Below are 19,147 nucleotides of genomic sequence, written 5' to 3' on the forward strand. Positions count from 1 at the left end.
TTTAAAAGGGTAAGGTTTCGGTGCCGATTTAAATATCACTAAATATTCTGATTGTCATATTTTCAGAGGGAACGTGTTCGATAGTCTTGAAGCTGCACTGGCAAAAGCCCAATCACCCCAGGAACGGAGCCTTGACCTCAGAATACTAAGAAGATCAGAAGATCTCAAGGACCTCATTGGTGTAAAAACGTGAAACAGTTCCTGTAAGTAATGTGGGGCTAACCCATTGACAGCCGTGTAGGTAACTAGCAGGACCTTATAATAAATTCGATATTTGATTGGTGGCCAATGAAACGACAAAAGAACGAGTGTGATGTGCTCAGGAAATGGTGTTCACGTAACCATTATAGCAGCATTCTGAATGAGCTGAAATCTACCGAGCACCTTATTCGGAATCCCAATCAGTAATGCGTTGCAATAGTCACTTTGGAAGAACACAAGGGGTGAATGACTCGACTGTGAGAACGAAATACAGTATTTTTTTTATCACGTGCTGTTGCGTATGTACGTTTTTGAGTGATAATCTAACGCGTTCAAAATGCACAATGGCAGAACGCAATGGCCACACGTTAAACCGCACGCATGCAGCCGTCTAGTCGTTCAGGAGGTCAGTCAGATGGACGCCTGGATGGCGAATCCTTAACGTCCAAGTGGCAGTGTTCGGGGCAAGCTTCGGGGCTGTGAATTCAGTGTTAAGGGCAAACGTATGGCGTGAATACCACGGTGTGTGAAGAATATTGGATATGGGGGTTTTGTGAATAAGAACAAAAAAATCCAGAAAAACGCATGTCAAAAATGTTATAAATTGATTTGCATTTTAATGAGGGAAATACGTATTTGACCCCTCTGCAAAACATGACTTAGTACTTGGTGGCAAAACATTTTTTGGCAATCACAGAGGTCAGACGTTTCTTGTAGTTGGCCACCAGGTTTGCACACATCTCAGGAGGGATTTTGTCCCACTCCTCTTTGCAGATCTTCTCCAAGTCATTAAGGTTTCGAGGCTGACGTTTGGCAACTCGAACCTTCAGCTCCCTCCACATATTTTTTATGGCATTAAGGTCTGGAGACTGGCTAGGCCACTCCAGGACCTTAATGTGCTTCTTCTTGAGCCACTCCTTTGTTGCCTTGGCCGTGTGTTTTGGGTCATTGTCATGCTGGAATACCAATCCATGACTCATTTTCAATGCCCTGGCTGAGGGAAGGAGGTTCTCACCCACGATTTGACGGTACATGGCCCCGTCCATCGTCCCTTTGATGCGGTGAAGTTGTCCTGTCCCCTTAGCAGAAAAATACCCCCAAAGCATAATGTTTCCACCTCCATGTTTGACGGTGAGGATGGTGTTCTTGGGGTCATCGGCAGCATTCCTCCTCCTCAAAACACGGCGAGTTGAGTTGATGCCAAAGAGCTCCATTTTGGTCTCATCTGATGACAACACTTTCACCCAGTTGTCCTCTGAATCATTCAGATGTTCATTGGCAAACTTCAGACGGGCATGTATATGTGCTTTCTTGAGCAGTGGGACCTTGCGGGCGCTGCAGGATTTCAGTCCTTCACGGCGTAGTGTGTTACCAACTGTTTTCTTGGTGACTATGGTCCCAGCTGCCTTGAGATCGTTGACAAGATCCTCCCGTGTAGTTCTGGGCTGATTCCTCACCGTTCTCATGATCATTGCAACTCCACGAGGTGAGATCTTGCAAGGAGCCCCAAGCCGAGGGACATTGACAGTTATTTTGTGTTTCTTCCATTTGCGAATAATCGCACCAACTGTTGTCACCTTCTCACCAAGCTGCTTGGCGATGGTCTTGTAGCCCATTCCAGCCTTGTGTAGGTCTACAATCTTGTCCCTGACATCCTTGGAGAGTCATCTTCTTGGTTCTTTCGGTAAAGTCACGTAGAAGGGAAGTAAAAAAATAATAAAAATAAAACATAATACAATAATTCTCACGACGTTTCGGCCACAACGCAAGCAGCCGTCCTCATGTGAAAACCAGGTCTGTCGAGGCGACAGAGTCTGAATGAAACAGCACACGTGCTTGGAGCATATATATAAGCTGAGTTGGAAGGGGGGGAAAGGGCGCCTTGACAAAAGAATTTGCATATCAAGAGGAATTAAGCATATATATGGGAAATGCAGGTATGTGATTAGTACTACTTATGCCCGTGCATTATGCAGGAATAGCAGCATCAAAGGGAGGGGATATGGGAAATGCAGGTATGGGATTAGTACTACTCATGCCCGTGCATTATGCAGGATTAGCAGCATCAAAGGGAGGGGATATGGGAAATGCAGGTATGTGATTAGTACTACTTATGCCCGTGCATTATGCAGGATTAGCAGCATCAAAGGGAGGGGATAGGGGTAGCATTAATAAAGGGAAGGAGTTTTAATAGTATGTAGCTGCAGTAACTAAAACCACCACGTAAACAACTAAAGTATAAACTACATAGTATCATCAGTATACTAAAAATACTCTACAATAAGCTGAGTTACTAACATTGAGTAATACATTACAATTCTACGTCGTAAAAAATATAATATGCTTCCATCTAAACTTTATTCTTTTACATCACACGAGTCTACACCGTACTATAGACAAACCCAACATTAAATTATATACTGTATTGCTATAAATCACCCTAAACCTTATACATTGTAATATTACACTATGTATTATTCTACCAACCCTAATGTATATTACACTGCTGTATATTCACTATACAATTACAATACTATATATTACTTTGTACATTGTATTAAGCATATAAATTCATCTTATTGGTTCTTTCGGTAAAGTCACGTAGAAGGGAAGTAATAAAATAATAAAAATAAAACATAATAAAATTATTCTCACGACGTTTCGGCCACAACGCAGAGTCAGACTCTGTCGCCTCGACGGGCCTGGTTTTCACCTGAGGACGGCTGCTTGCGTTGTGGCCGAAACGTCGTGAGAATAATTTTATTATGTTTTATTTTTTATTATTTTCTTACTTCCCTTCTACGTGACTTTACCGAAAGAACCAAGAAGATGAATCCCTGCAGTCACGAAAGCTTTAAATCGAAGCATGTAAATTGTATACTATTTGTTATTCTACACTGTACCATTGACCGTCGTGTGAAAGATACTAAGAGGAAGCAACGAAATATGTCAATGGGAGAGTAGTGGTAGGAAACTTGCAGCGGAGCAAAGAATCCATTCCCTGCAAAGAATACAATGCCAGTGAGTGGAACGCGGTCTGAAAGTCACCGTAAACGTGAACACAATCAGTTAAGATCCGAAATGGTTTATTACGTCCTTCCAATGATTGCTAAGCCAAAATCCATATTCTCGGTTGAAATTGTCTCTGTGTTTGTATATGTGGATCGCCTCATGAACGAATCTCTCATGGTAACCAGATGGCTTGCAGAGAACCTCTGTCTTGGAGAAGTCAATATCATGTGAGCCCACTGAATTGTAACAGTGATCTGCCACGGCTGAGGTGTTTGTCCTACCGTCTTTCCAGTCTGCTTTATGTTCACGGATGCGGTCCGAGACATGTCGTTTGGTTTCTCCAATGTAACTGCTACCACAGAGGCAACTTAGTTTGTAGACGCCAGGGTACTGTATGTCTGGAACCACATCTTTTACAGACGGTACCAGATCACGGATTTTATGTACTGTGTTGAATCGGACCTGGATCTTGTGTTTTATCAGGATTTTGGAGATTTTTTTTGTGACCCCAGCAATGTAGGGTAAGGTGATGGTCTTGAAAGGCTCCTCAACAGGATCCTTCTTGATGGTTGGAGTGATGGCTTTGCGGATTGTGTAGTTGGAGTAACCATTAGCCTTAAGAGCTTGGCGTACGTGTTTGAGTTCACTGGCAATGTGCTCCTGGTCGGAGATGCATTGGGCTCTATGGTATAGAGTCTTGATGAGGGAATTCTTCTGGGATGGATGGTGGTGGGAATCCGGTTTTAGGTAAGCATCTGTATGGGTGGCTTTCCTGTAGACAGAGTGGCTCATTGAACCATCAGGTCTCCTTTTAATTAGGAAATCCAAAAAGGGTAGCTTGACATCTTTTTCGACTTCCATGGTGAATCTGATGGCTGGGTGTATGGAATTGATGTGGTCGAGAAATTGGTCTAGAGCAGGCCGGCCATGTGGCCAGATGACAAAAGTGTCATCTACATACCTCTTCCATAAGGTCGGGCGTAGAGTGGCAGTCTGGATGGCGTCAGTCTCAAATTTCTCCATTAAAACGTTGGCTACAACCGGAGAAAGGGGGGAGCCCATTTTGGTGCCCTCAGTTTGTTTGTAGAAAGTTCCATTCCAGGTGAAGTATGTATTGGTTAAGCAGTGTCTCACCAGGGGGGGTACCCCAGCGTTCATTCCTTGATGAACCAAGTCTTCAATGATTGTGATGGTGTCAGGTACAGGAACTTTGGTGAATAAGGAAACCACATCAAAACTGACAAGCAGGTCGTCTGGGGACAGGGAAATCCCATTGATTGTCGATACCAGGTCAGTAGAGTTTAGTACCGCAGAGGTGGTTTTTCCTGTGAAAGGCCGTAGGATTTCAGACAAAAAATGAGCCAGTTTGTAGGTGGGGGAGTTGATAGTAGAAACAATGGGACGAAGAGGTGTATCTTCTTTATGTATCTTTGGCAAGCCGTATAATCTTGGTGGCCTGGCTGCAGAAGGTTTCAACGAGAACTGTTTGGTCTGATCAATTAATGCGGTTAAATCAGAAATGATTTTGTTGGTTTTAATGCCGAGGCTGTTCGTGGGGTCTCTTTTATTTTTGTATAGCTGCCATCGTTGAGTAGTTCTTGAATTTTGTTGTTGTATTCTATTTTGTCCATGATGACAGTGGCATTGCCTTTGTCGGCTGAGAGGATGACAATGTCATCCCTCTTTTTTAATTGAGCTAATTCAAAATGCTCATCTTTGCTGATGTTGCTAGTTGGCATCTTAGGGTTTTTGAGGGTTGCAGAGATTTCAGATCTTGCTACGTCTGCAGCGATGTGACTCAGGCCCTTGAGAGCCACATCTACTCGGGCAATTATATCATTAACTGGTATGTGTCTAGGTGTGACTGCAAAGTTTAGTCCTTTAGCTAAAACGGATTTCAGACCTTCAGAAATAGAACTGTTACTGCGATGAATTACGACTTTGTTAACGTCTAGCTTTTCAATGTGTGGGTCCGGTCTCTTGTTTGAGAGGCGGTCAATGGTACAGTGTAGCCTGGTCTCAGCTAGCTAAGGATACTTGCCAGCAGTAATTTTAACATCGTCTTTAATTATGCAGTTCGGGAAGCTTTCCATGGCTGTATCTGAGGAATTTCCATCTTGTACAGATTCAATGGGATCCTGATTGATGCCTTGGTGCGGTCGAGAGATGGCTCCCTATTGGTCAACCATGTAATGTATGCTGATGATATGCTAATTGCTGCTCACTCAGAGGAGCAGTTAGAGGTGCTACTGCTGAACCTGGAGTGTATCACTAAGAGGTGTAGTCTTTACAATTAACCCAACTAAAACTAAGCACGTGCCTGGGTACTTTTTGCCATCAACACTTCACCCCCTCAACTGCCCATTGGTGATGGAGAAATTGTGGAGAGAGTACAAAGTTTTCTCTACCTGGGCAGTGTACTCATGACCAGCTCCGATTTGACAGGAGAGGTCTTACTCCCAATCAGTCGGGCAGCATTTTATTTTCATCTGCAGAGTAATGTTGCGTGGAAGCTACCTGGTATGTCACTCCACACGAAGCTCAGCGACTTCTCTGCCAAGCATGCCCTTCCTTCCCGATGCTTGTGAAACGTGGACCCCTCTAACGGAACATCTGTGCCGGTTAGAAATATTCAAGCCGGTCCTACCTACAATCCATCCTGGGTTAAACCAGGCTGGATTTTGTGAGGAGTTAAAAAATCCTTCATAGATCTGAACACATTCCCATCAGTGAGATCCTCTGGCAGGCAAAGCTGCGTTAGCTGAGTTATGTAGACCGCATGCCCAAGCAGCTTGTTTGACCAGATAAAGGTGAGTAAATGGGCATGTCACGGGCTGGAGAAGACATGGGCGGATGCGGTAGCTGAAGATGTGGAGCCGAGTGGATTTGCCAAAGACCGGTACCAGATGTTTCAAGATGAGTCTCAATGAAGGGATGGCTAAAATTAGCTAAGTTTGCATATTAGGGGCACAGTTGGTGCATCTGCCAGTCATCTCAGTCAGGAACCCGTGGCATCTGGGTCTGTCCCGTCACCTCCTGTTAGCAAGCCTTTGACATTTCACGTGGCCTCAAATTGTACCTGGCATGGCACAAGCGCCGTGGTGACGTCATCGCCACTTTGTGGCGAATGGCAACTGTTGTTTTGTGTGTCTGTGGCTATTTTCTTTGGTGTGTGTGCAATTGTGGTGACTCATTGTGCCTCTGGACATGCAAACCAACATCAGATCAAGGTAAGTAAAAATAAAACAGATTTTTTTTTCTATTTATATTCCTTTAATTTATCTTTTCTTGAATATAGTATTTTTTTATCAGACGCGAAGGTCGCTGATCTCCATCGTGCTGCAGAATTCAGCGTGGGCCCTTTGGTGGCATTCTTGCAGCTGATTGGCTGTAATCAGCCTTTGCAAGCCGATTTTGCTACCCTATTGCAAGCCGATTGGCTAATGCGGTGTGAGGGCGATTTAATTTATAGCAACCACCCCAGTAGTTTTGATCTGGCTAGGACGTGTGTGAATGCTTGAAAGCTTTGACCCGCGCCATTTCGAATTCTATGACTGCCCGTGACATGTTACACACATTTTACTCGAACTCAGGCCCCGAGAATCTCAGTGGTCTCAGTTCAACATCTGTGACCTCTGAACCACCTCGATTAATTTTAGTTTGCGAGGTTTCTAGTTGTTGTAGGAAATTACATTTTCAAATCTAGTCCATTTTGCTATAACTCGTTTTCACAACGCGAATTGGATATAATACGATGAATGCATTGGAGAACATGTTTTTTCGAACACGGATGCGAATTGGATATAACGCAATTGCATGAATGGAACTACGTCACGCGAGTAGGAATAAAAGTGGTTGTACGGCTGCCTCGGCGTCGCATTGCACAAGGGAGCATGTTGCTGGATGCTTCTATTTGCTACCCACGCGCCTCAGTCTTTGTTCAGCCTGCGTACACTTCTCACATGTTATGGTGGACTGTGCTTTACCCCTATATTATTTATGAGAACGCGATTTGTCCCATAACGTGGTGTTCTTCAGGAATTAAACTAGCACGTTATAGAACAAACTCTACTTGAAAAATTAAGCACATGTGATGCCAATGCTGCTTCAGGATAGCAGAGCGAAAATGAAATAACCCATGACGCGGCAGAAACAAAACCAGACAAAATATATTATCTTCAATCGGAATGTTGCTAGGAATTGCGGCGTTTCATCGTAACACAAAGCATACACACGTGGACACTGGCAAATCAGTTGTAGATTTCTTTTTTTAAATATTAAATGTAAAAAAGTCAGTGAAAAACACCTTGTACAGGAATACCATGCACTTTCGTCTGGTTAGGGACCAGAGCATGGACGAATGTCAAAGCAGAGCCTTTATTTAGCCTTGCTCATTAAGTTTGATTATGTCAAGCTTTTCTTGCAAATTGAAAACCTTATGGGCTTTTAGATTTACTATCACCACACTTAGCACCCATTATGAATATATTCAAGCACAAAAATAAGTATTTCACAGTAATCACAAATATAACCACGTGTTTTATAATCATGAAAAGAACTATGAACACTGTAGTATGATACTGTTATCACAAAATAACTATTAATTGTTTACAGTATAATCACAAGTACAGTATTCATAATATATTAATAAACACAAATATGAGATGCTCACTAAACGACTTTTATTCCAAGATTGAACGAAAAAAATGGCACGTGGCGCGAACATCGTGGAAGGTTGGATGAAATCTGACAAAAGAGGAAAGCACGTGGACGAAATTTGAAATGTGGTTATAATTGAAAACGGCCGAAAGAGCGAAGCGACGAAAGTCCAGTGGACGAAAGTCAAGGTATCCCTATATACACATTGAGCTGAAAACTAAAAGCAGCTACAAAGAAAACCAATATTTGACATTTTTGTCAATAAAAACATACGATTGACATTTGCATAATATTGGACAAAAAAATAAAGAAAGCAAAGGATGTGATATTTACAGGTCAAGTTATATGAAACTGCAAACCCTCTTAGAGATTTACAAGTTACGTCAAGGAGCAAAAATCATCACGGGAACTCCAGTCATCCTCGCAGCGGCTTTGGGCTAGCCATCAAACGAAGATGGTCCCTGCATCGCGTACTTTAGGATGCGGACGTCTGGAATACTCTTCCATTTGATATTAGGAATCCACTGGAGCTATGCACTGTTAAATCATCTAGAATAAACTAATTGTTGTGTTTAGTTTGTTTTCCTTCCCCGGCACATCTGATTAGCACGGTTGGCTACATACAGTGATAAATAAGTTCAACATACATTCATAGAACACGACTCCTTGTAGATGTGTAATGTAGCATTTAAGTTAAATAAGACGTCGTTTAACATTATTTAAACATTTGTTGAAATGAGTCAGAAATCATTGGGGTGTCTAAAGTGGATCACCCTGTGCATTTCAGTCCTCGCAGCAGAAGATCCATCGTCATCATTCTGAAAACCAGTAAGCGTGATCTTCACTGTCATTCATCACAAGGCTTGTGAAAGGGTCTTGATTAGGGTCTTCACTGGGCTCTGTCGACATTGATTTTTTTGGCTAGCACAAGGAGAAGAAAAACACATCGTCAATAAAATCTTTATTTCGCTTAACCAGGTCTACCAATCCAAACGAGCGCATTGGACTCTGGCTCAGACGGAGTTCATAAGGGTAAGGATTTTGCAAGCGAAGGACCACTTGCTTACTATCCTGAGCAACTCGGAGAGCCTTTATATCACATCTCATCTCAACCATTCCATCATTACCCTGCTGCGATCTCCCCAAAATTATCCCAATGGCAGCTGTCCCCCTGCGCACCACAAGGTGTACACAGCACCGGCCTTCAAGTGTGCCCATTGATCTGCCAGTATTGGGCACAGTTGGCATCTGGGTTTTTTTTCTCCCCCCAATTCAGTCGTTTGTGCATAATTCGATGAAGTTTAGTAAATGTGCACCGTGACGCCAGCACACGTGGCTAGCGCTCGTTTTAGAATATCATTGTGGAATCCCCTTCCTCAGTCCATTCGGGATTCTGAGGCCTGTGTCATTTTTTAAATCAGGTCTTAAAACTCACCTATTTGTACAACGGGCTTTCTCTGTAACTTAGGATAAAAAAAACAATAATCTTGTCTGATTGGATTACTCCAATCATTTTTCACTTTTATCATAGTTCTTTATTGTATTGGAATTTGGAGAGTCATTGATATTGTTATTAGCTTTCTGTTTTGCTTACATTGTATCTATACTTGTGAGTGTAGTTTTATTTTTACGTAGTGTTTTGAGATACTTCGAAATGAAAGCGCTTTATAAAATAGAGATTATTATTATTACAGGGATCTGGAACATCCTATCTGATGCAGGTGGTGCATTGTATTCTATGGTGAATATGTGCGAGAGCATGTGTGACAGTGTTTGACGTGGTGTGTGATGTGTGTGACACTGTGTGACATGATGTGTGACACTGTGATGTGGTGTCTGACAGTGTGACATGATGTGTGACACTGTGCAACATGGTGTGTGACGTGGTGTGTGACACTGTGTGACGTGATGTGTGACAGTGTGTGACAGAGAGTGTGTACATGGTGTGTGACATTGTGTTAATGCTATATGGGGAATCTTTGTCTTTGTACTCCCCCCTCCCACCTCCGTGTACTGTGCCAGCCTTCATAGGTGCTCAACTAACAGCGCTTGCTCATACAGTCTGTCAAGGCTATAATGGGGGATCGTTATCTTTGTTCTGTCTACGATGAATACACCTACATGATTAACCAGGGAGGTCCCTGGGACCAAACCGTGATCTTACACAACCAGCGGCAAAAACTCGCTACAGCTTCGCAATTCTGCCACTTCCCTGGTGACATGGCAGAGCAGGATAATATAACTGATAACACGGAGCACCAACCACTTACCTTTGGAATAGTGGTTGAAGTCAGGGTGGCATAAACTACTGTGCTTACTGATTACCAGAGGATGGTGCGATATACTGGCAAAATGAACACATTTAGTGGACTAGATGCTGTAGAAATGTTCTAGTCCTGCACATCACTCTACCTGCACCTTAGCGCTGTCTATGATTCTTTATTCCTCGGGACATTACTCATTAAGTATATTCAGGTGATTACACTCGGGATGGGTCTCAACGATAAATAGGTGAATAACAGTAAATCAGTCGCTATTAAACAATTCAATAGTTTTATCAAAAAAAATTGGGAGCAACAACAAAAACTAGCTTTCAGTAACCAGAGCAACAGTCTCTCGGGTTAGATGCTGACAAAAAGTGTTGCTCAGAGCAGCAAGAAAAGCCTGGGCTACATTCGCGATTATGTTGCCCTGCTTTGTAAAGTGGGGCACTACGGTGGCTAGGAGATGTTAACTAGATCGCTTGGTATACAGGTGGTAGGATCGATCCCAACCATGTACACCTGCTGTATATTTGGAGTTTGCAGGTTCTATCTCCCCATGGTTGTGTGGATGTTTCTCTGGCTCCACATTTAGAATAGACATCACGTATTTAGATTATTTCGCTGCTACTATAAATTTTCACGTGATTAGTCAACTTCGTTGAGCTATCATTTGTGGCCAGGTCACTTCTTAGAAAGAGCTACGTTGCTAAGTGGCCGTTACATGGTAAAACAAAAAAAATGCTTAGTTTAACTGTATGTTCTCCCCGTGTTCCACATGGGTTTCCTCTGAGTTTTCCAGTTTATTACTATAACAAAAAAAACACATAATGTGACTGGCATTGGCCCAAACAATCCTGAAAATTATTGGCAAGATTACGGGAGCCTTTTTTGCCAGTATCAAGATGATGAAAAAAATAAAAGGCGTTTTACCCTTTCGAGCAATAATTCAGGAGGCGTTAAGATGTGCAAACACCAAATAGACGCACCTAATTTTGATGCTTTGCAATAGGTGTGTCGATTGTTATAAATACCAACATCAACACCTGCCATTTTCCACTAAGTGACGGTGACATCACCACGGGGCTTGTGCCAGACCAGGTGTATTTTGAGGCCACGTGAAGTGTCAAAGGCTCGCTGCTGACAGCAGGAGGTCACGGGACAGACCCAGCAGGTGTCATGGGTTGACTGACTGAGATGACTGCTGCCAGATGCACCAGATATTGGTTCCAGAAATATGTGGCCACTACTTGAACATATTTGCACAAGACAGAAGAAAGTATAAACAAATTATAAAATGTGCAGTGGGCACCTACGGGCCATCTGCCCATGGATCCTGACGATGATGATGATCCTGACTAGACACGTGTCATTATACTGCCTGCTAAAACCAAAGCTGGAGACGCATACATATTTAAGACGCAGTTTAAATGGAATAATATATTATGTAGTACATATATGGAGTATGAAATGCACATCAGAATCAGATGATCTTTAAATATATTTTTCACAGATGTCCAGTAGGAGATGCACTAGACCAATTGATGTACGTCATAATTCCCACGAAGAGCATAATAATATGTTTACATAGTATAGCGTGTATATTGATTGTACCAGATTGCTATTGTGTAGTATAAACCACGAAATAATAAACTAAACTATAAACTAATAGTAGGTTTTTACCCTTTTAACTGGTACAAAACTGACACCTTTATTCAAGGCATCATGTTTGCAATGACCACAACACAAGTAGTCAAAAAAGCAAACAAAAAGAAGCAACTCTGATAAGGATGATAATATGCACTGTCCTTGAAGTTGATTGGCCCACACCCGAGACGGCTTTCTTCAGAGCCTAGTCCCCATTGGTGTAGGGCCAGATGACACCAGAAGGCGTATTCGTACGCCTTCTGGTGTCATCTGGCCCTACACCAATGGGGACTAGGCTCTGAAGAAAGCCGTCTCGGGTGTGGGCCAATCAACTTCAAGGACAGTGCATATTATCATCCTTATCAGAGTTGCTTCTTTTTGTTTGCTTTTTTGACTACTTGTGTTGTGGTCATTGCAAACATGATGCCTTGAATAAAGGTGTCAGTTTTGTACCAGTTAAAAGGGTAAAAACCTACTATTATATTTTGCCACTGGTAAAAGAGATATCATAGTGTAAACTATAAACTGTTTTTACTTTACCATCTGAGACCCACTGAGCTATATAGCTCTTTTTCAGAAGCGATCACAAATGATAGCTCAACATGTAGAAATGTATAGCAGCCAAATACTATAAACGTGTGATGTTGATTCTAAATGTGAAGGGAAAAACCGGAGGACCCGGAGAAAAATCCACACGACTACGGGGCGAGACACTGTAAACTCCAAATATACGTCAAGGTCGGAATCGAACCCACAATCTCCTGCATACCAGGCAAGGTAGTTAACATCGCTTAACCACTGTGGCACCCCAATGCGTTGGGGATGGCGATGTGCACGACCACTCACCTGTTATTGTGATGTTGCCTCCAGAAATAACATAAAACAGCAATCACAATGACCGGCACAACCAGTAGCATTAACAGCCACAGCCACTGCGATCCGCTTTCCTCTGCGTCTGAATCTTGACGAGGTTCGTCTGAGCGAGGAGACAAATTCGCGCATCCACACAAAAGCAGCATCAGCAGCCGTTCACCGCTTAGTGGCGGTGACGATTACACCACGGTGCTCGTGCCATGCTAGGTGCACTTGGAGGCCTTCGCGTGAAGTGTCCAAGGCTCGCTGCTGGCAGATCACAGGATTGATCCTCCAAGTGTTATGGGTTAACTGACATGACCGACAGCACCCACGTGCAATCGATTTAATTTCTCACTGAATATTTGTCAGGGTCGCTGAGAGTAGACTGGTAGGAGTCGGTCATGTGCTTCAGTAGCCATAGCAAGAGGTATACTGGATGCGGTGTGCCAATTTTGGAAACATTTCCCAGGTCACTAACATGGTCAGATGGTGGCATGACATTAATCCCTTAAGGTGCGTGTACCAAAACGGTGCCAATTCAGCGTGTAATGTCACCAAACAGATGGCCTATTAAGCCTGATCCAGGGCAATCTGGCCAGAATGGGGGGCTATGCGCAAGGTGGTGGTGCATTGTACAATACAATGCATTATATTGTCTCGCATTCCATTTAATGTGTAGTGACTGGGAATGTCACTGTGTGGTGCCACGCCTGCGAGGCCACGGCGGGAGTCATATTGTTGTGTACACCCCGGATACGGGGTGCAGTACCAACCCTAGTGGGGGCTTGGGTGAGCGCTGGTTAAGCGCGGTGGCACCACGCACAGCATGCGGTGCGGGCTCCCGTGGAGAGAGCAAGAGAGTATCAGCCAGCTAGGGTCACTTTGGGGGCATGATACTCTGGCTGACCTGGGGACACGTGACCGGATGATACCGGAGGGGGGCCACCTGTGGAGGGGGCCAATGGGTGGTCACGTGGTCCGGGAAGAACTCTCGAGAGCCTTCGAGCAAGGGCGAGAGAGATCGAGGAGGTGAGCGGGGCGAGAGGTGGAGCCAGCCCCAGCCTGGCCAGATATAAGGGGGGCTCCGAGAGGGGCTCGGGGTTCTTACTGTTGGAGAGGCAGGAGATCCATGTCAAGCTTGAAGAAGCCTCCAGCCACACGGTCTGGGACCCAACTTGTGGTCCGGACCGGGATAGTGAAACCGTGTCTAGTTCCGCCATAGCGTGTTTAGTTGGGTGATCACCCGAGAGTATGTTGTGTTAATAGTTAAATAAAAGTGTTGCTCCTAACACAACGTCTGCGACTCAGTTGCACTCACTACAAATGTATTAGATTATGTACGCTCCAGTGGCGAGATATTAACTACCTCGCCCGTTATATAGGAGGTCATGGGTTCAATCACGACCCTGACGCCTGTATATTTGGAGTTTACGTGTCTCCTTGTGGTGTGGATTTTTTCACCCGAGAGTATGTTGTGTTAATAGTTAAATAAAAGTGTTTCTCCTAACACAACGTCTGCGACTCAGTTGCACTCACTACAAACGTATTAGATTATGTACGCTCCAGCGGCGAGATATTAACTACCTCGCCCGTTATATAGGAGGTCATGGGTTCAATCACGACCCTGACACCTGTATATTTGGAGTTTACGTGTCTCCTTGTGGTGTGGATTTTTTCTGTGTCCTCCGGTTTTTCCCGTCCAAGTTTACAATCATCATTATGCATTTAGACTATATGGCTGTGATACATTTCCCCATGGTAAGTTTTCGTTGAGCTATTATTTGTGATAGCCATATCGCTTCTGAAAAAGGGCTTCATAGCTCAGTGGGGCCTTACCTGGTAAAATAAAATAGCAGTAATAGTAAAAACATAGAATTGTAACTGCCTTGGAAATGTGTGATTTATCAGGTTCATTGCACTATGTGCAGACCTCCATTTACTTGTGCTAATTTCATGGTGGCACATCGGGACTTGTTTTATACTTTGTGAGACGCTAGAAAAGTGATACATAATTATTCTTATTTTAGAATGAGATGTGTTCTGTTACACGATTGCATGTAATCGCATGGGATTGCCATATATGTCTGCACACCCACCTTTCACCACGAGCCTGGTGGTTGAACTTGTCACTTCACCACTAAACAGTCGCTGCACCTTGCACTGGTAGGGGCCCTCATCCTCCTGACCCAGGTTCATGATCACGAGTTTGGCCTGGCCTTGCGCGAGGTCCAGCGCGCAGTGCAACCTGCTGAAGACCAGGGGCAGCTCCTTACAGCTCTCAAACTGGACAGCAGAGAATGGAGGAGAGAAGAGGTTATACCCTACATTATGGGCAAGGAACCTATACTGTATCTGTTGGGCCAAATACGTCCTGCTACTTCACTTAATACGGACTGTGACTTTGTATCCTAAGGAGGTGCTCACAGTGGTGAGATGCAAACTATCTTGCCTGGTATACAGCAGGTCATGGGTTCGACCCCGACCCTGGCGCCTCTATATTTGGAGTATGCGTGTTCTCTCCATGGTCGCATGGATTTTCCTCCAGATCCTCTGGTTTTTTCCTCCACATTTAAAAATATGCGTTTAGAGTATTTGGCTGGTACTATAATTTACCACGTGATAAGCCACGCCGTCGAGCTATCATTTGTTATAGCCAGGTCACTTCTGAAGAGCTATATAGCTCAGTGGGCCTTATCTGGTAAAATAAAATGATGTATATAAAACAAAAATACTATGGTATGGCAGTACAGCAAGTCTATTAATTCCCATATTGTTAATGCCATCTTCATGCGGAACGAGTTGAATCCCCTGTGAAAGGCGTTGGTTGTGTCCGGGTAGCTTGGGTTTCCTCCTCACATTCATGAACGCGCGTCGAGGGAGTTGACCAAACGTTCCGACGCAGGCCCACACAGCGTGATTCAGTTTGGTTTGAAGTAACGAAGAGGAAGATGTAGAAGTAGTTGCAGTAAATCATGATGAAGCTTTTACGTATAAAGCAAGAGGCGCTGGTAAATTCCCCCATGCTGCGCTGTGTCATGCACACAGGGGAAGCAAAATTGCGTCCCCAAATTTCCTCTCGGTGCAAAGGGTAAATCTATTGCTGTAAAACACCTCTCCTGCAGTTTCCTCACTCCACTGAACCACGGCAAACCGCTACCTTCCACTGAACACTAAACTTTTTTTTATTTTACTAGGTAAAGCCCACTGACCTATGTAGCGCTTTTTCAGATGCGACCTGGCCATCACAAATGATAGCTCAACATGTAGAAATGTATAGCAGCCAAATACTATAAACGTGTGATGTTGATTCTAAATGTGAAGGGAAAAACCGGAGGACCCGGAGAAAAATCCATACGACCACAAGGAGAACATGCCAACTTCAAATATACAGGCGTCAGGGTCGGGATCGAACGCAACGACCTCCTGTATACCAGACGAAGTAGTTAACATCTCACCGAGTCCTTGTAGAACCAGTCAACGTCCACCTTCTCCCCCGGTGTGGGTGCAGGGAACTGGCACGGAAGGGACACCCAATCGCCGAGAAGCCCCGTCACCTCGACCTGGGCTCTAACTGGGGATGCGCGAACTGCGAAGGCACAGGGATCAAGCAGATGCATTACGTTCAATGTAATGTTCTTTTTCCAAAAAATGTGCATGTTTTTGTCTTAATTGCAATTCTTATACATTTGTAGTTTTAATGTTAGGTTAGCAACACAATCTGTAATGCTCTCCTCTTTCCTCCTGATGACGGTCGCTTGTGTTGTGATCGAAACGTCGTCGTTTTTGGTTATTTTTTTTACCTATCTACGTGACTTTACCGAAAGACCCAAAGAATATTAAACAATGTATGCGAATCGCTATAATGGTACTAATTGTACACATCTACTATGCCCGTTATTCCACAGTTCTACAATGCACGTGGCTTTTAGGAGCACTCTTCATGCAAGATCAATCTTGCGGGCTGCTGGCTCCACAATAAAATACAAAATAAGATATTGACCAATGAATGCAGCACAAATACAATAAAATTCCGGTCATCCCTGCAGCACCGGCTTTTGGTTGACCGTCGAATAAATACTGCCACTGTATTGCGGCTTTTGCGGCCGTTTGGAACACCCGATGTTATGAAACCACTGGAGCTAAGCACTTTAAAATCGAGGTTGAAAACTAATTTCATTAAAACTGCTTGCTGTTTAGTTTGCCCCCCCCCCCGCACATCTGATTAGCACGGTAAGCAATGCACGGTATGTATATGTATGTATGTTAAACTTATTTAGCACTGTACATAGCCAACCGTGCTAATCGGAGATAAAGCCCATGCAGCTAAGAATATATTTTTTTAATTGGCTACTCGGGCCCGCAGAAAACATCAACGTATTCCACAATTCCAGATTTAAAAAGAAATAAACGTAACCACAGCAAATTGTATCATTGCTGTGACGTGATGCACCGTACCTGGTACGAACGCGGCGGTGTAGGTAGCCCAGGCGAAGAGAAGCAGCATTTTGTAGCGGAAAATTTTACTTACAATAAAAGTGTGTAAAAATATAAAACGACGGGTGAAAAGCGAGAGGCGAGTGGAGTTGTTGAACTGTCGCTCTTCCTGTGGGCAGAGCATTTTTAAAGGATTCGCGCCAACCGCTCAGCTCCGGCGCGGACCAATCAGGGCTCTGTGTGGGAAATAAAAAACAAAGTTGGCTTTGTTCAAAAAGAGATTACAACACCAGGGAACTGTGAACCTGGTTGGGATGAGGGCCCTACCCTAGGGGCGCAACTATGGTTGTTGGTGTATGTGACAGTGTTATGCGACACATAGGGGCCCAAGTCGGCCACAACGGGGCCCCGAATCAACAGATAATCAAGTTAAAAATGTTCAAAAAAAATATTACAAAAAATGTCTTCGTTAAAAATGACTTTCGGTTTACCGTGGACCAAGCCCGACTAACACATATGGCTATCGTATCAATAGAGCAGCATCAAGTTGCGCGATCCATTCGCTTTGAGGAAATCCTAGAGCGATGAGGCCGGCATGAAAGCAAGATAACTTGTGACTTTGTACCTTAAATCTACACGGGGTATCTTTGTCTGAGTAGACTGTGTGTGAGTGGCGCAGTGATTTGTGAACCGAACGACTAAAGTGACCACATGAGTTACATTCCGGGCCAAACCTAAGTGTAGAATAATATCTGCACTGGCCCAGCACCTTGTGCTCTGTGTAATAAACATCACTGCTGGGGAGACAAAGACGTCCGGGCGTGGTCCTGACCATGCCCACCCCATCCTGTCCGACCGTCTGGAACACTCTTCCTTCCGCTATTAGAAACCCACTGGAGCTATGCACTTAAAAATAAATATTTATCTTGACAAACTCATTTCTTTACAACTGATTTTGTCTTTAGTTTATTGTCCTTTTTGCACGATTGGCTACCTCTGGTGCGAAATAAATTAAACATTTCCGCACCGTGCAACTCGCTCCATCAGCCTCATAGCAGCTCCGGCGGGGGTGGTGGTGGTCATAGTCCACTGCGCGTGTCGCTGAACAAACTGCTGCACGCATTTGCAGCTGCTCGGTGTTTGTCGAGGCGGCCGTTTAAATTGCGCAACGCAACTTAAACCTCGCACTCCAGCTCTGATTGGCCCGTTCAGAAGCGTCGTGACGTGCACCACGTGTTGAGTGTTTGGTCATCTTCATCTCGACCGTTATTGCTTTAGACAACGTGGTAGCGTTAACAAGCGAGGCCTTTATATGAATAAATGAAGGCATTCGTAACGGTTTTTGTTCTGCTTACTTTTTGAATATGTTTTGAATATTATTTTCATTAGCAGCAAGGGTTCCAAATAAGCTGTTATTCTTTCTTTTGTTTGTGCGCAAATTGGACAGGGGGTAGCCCAGTCGTGGCATTCATTCCGCTATACTCGCTGTGAAGACACAGACCCTGCTGCCTGTGCATTATGTGTTTACAGTATTACATGCAAATGTACATTATTCCTTTTTTAAATCCTTTATATTAAGTTCACTTGCTTGCTTGCGCGCTTACGACCGTGCAAATCTTTTGGTCGTTTTTTAACCCACTTCCCGTGATCCAATCGAGCTGACATTTTGCACACAGACTCGTTGTGCGTGACAATTTATTTTCGTAAAATTTTTTTCCAAAATTTTACACTTTTTAGGACAAAAATATTATATTTAATTACCAATTGCTTAATGCTGGCATGCAATCATCTGACCCATAGGTGGCAGCACGGATAGCCCCTGATATGCTTGGTGGGTATGTAGTGGTGGTGTTGACGCGCGCCGACAGTGATAGATCACGGGGCGGCGCGGGGTGCGTGGTTGTGCGCGCTGACACAAGGTGGGAAATAGGATCGTGGGCAGCGCGCAGTGATTGGTCAACTGGGGTGGGTGCTCTCAGCGACGTCCGCATGAAGGACTATAAAGGGGGACGCGCGGGAGCACTCGGGGAGTTGATAACCAGTTGAAGATCGAAGACGGAGTTGAAGAGGTAGGGCCC

The 19,147-nt window shown here is 44.0% G+C and overlaps 1 protein-coding gene across 1 annotated transcript; it reads right to left on the reverse strand.

Moving 5' to 3' along the window:
* Positions 1-7,463: 7,463 nt before the first annotated feature.
* LOC144719636 (uncharacterized) lies at positions 7,464-18,713 on the reverse strand. The gene is made up of 5 exons (XM_078595765.1): positions 17,091-18,713; positions 16,091-16,221; positions 14,732-14,918; positions 12,627-12,756; positions 7,464-8,793 (listed from the first exon to the last, which is right to left on the reverse strand). Exons 1-5 carry the CDS (start codon positions 17,251-17,253, stop codon positions 8,727-8,729), a joined length of 678 nt encoding a protein of 225 aa, XP_078451891.1. The 5' UTR covers positions 17,254-18,713; the 3' UTR covers positions 7,464-8,726.
* Positions 18,714-19,147: the final 434 nt, after the last annotated feature.

The sequence above is a fragment of the Lampetra planeri genome, chromosome 6 (assembly GCF_965212315.1).
Source record: "Lampetra planeri chromosome 6, kcLamPlan1.2.h2, whole genome shotgun sequence".
NCBI lineage: Eukaryota > Metazoa > Chordata > Hyperoartia > Petromyzontiformes > Petromyzontidae > Lampetra > Lampetra planeri.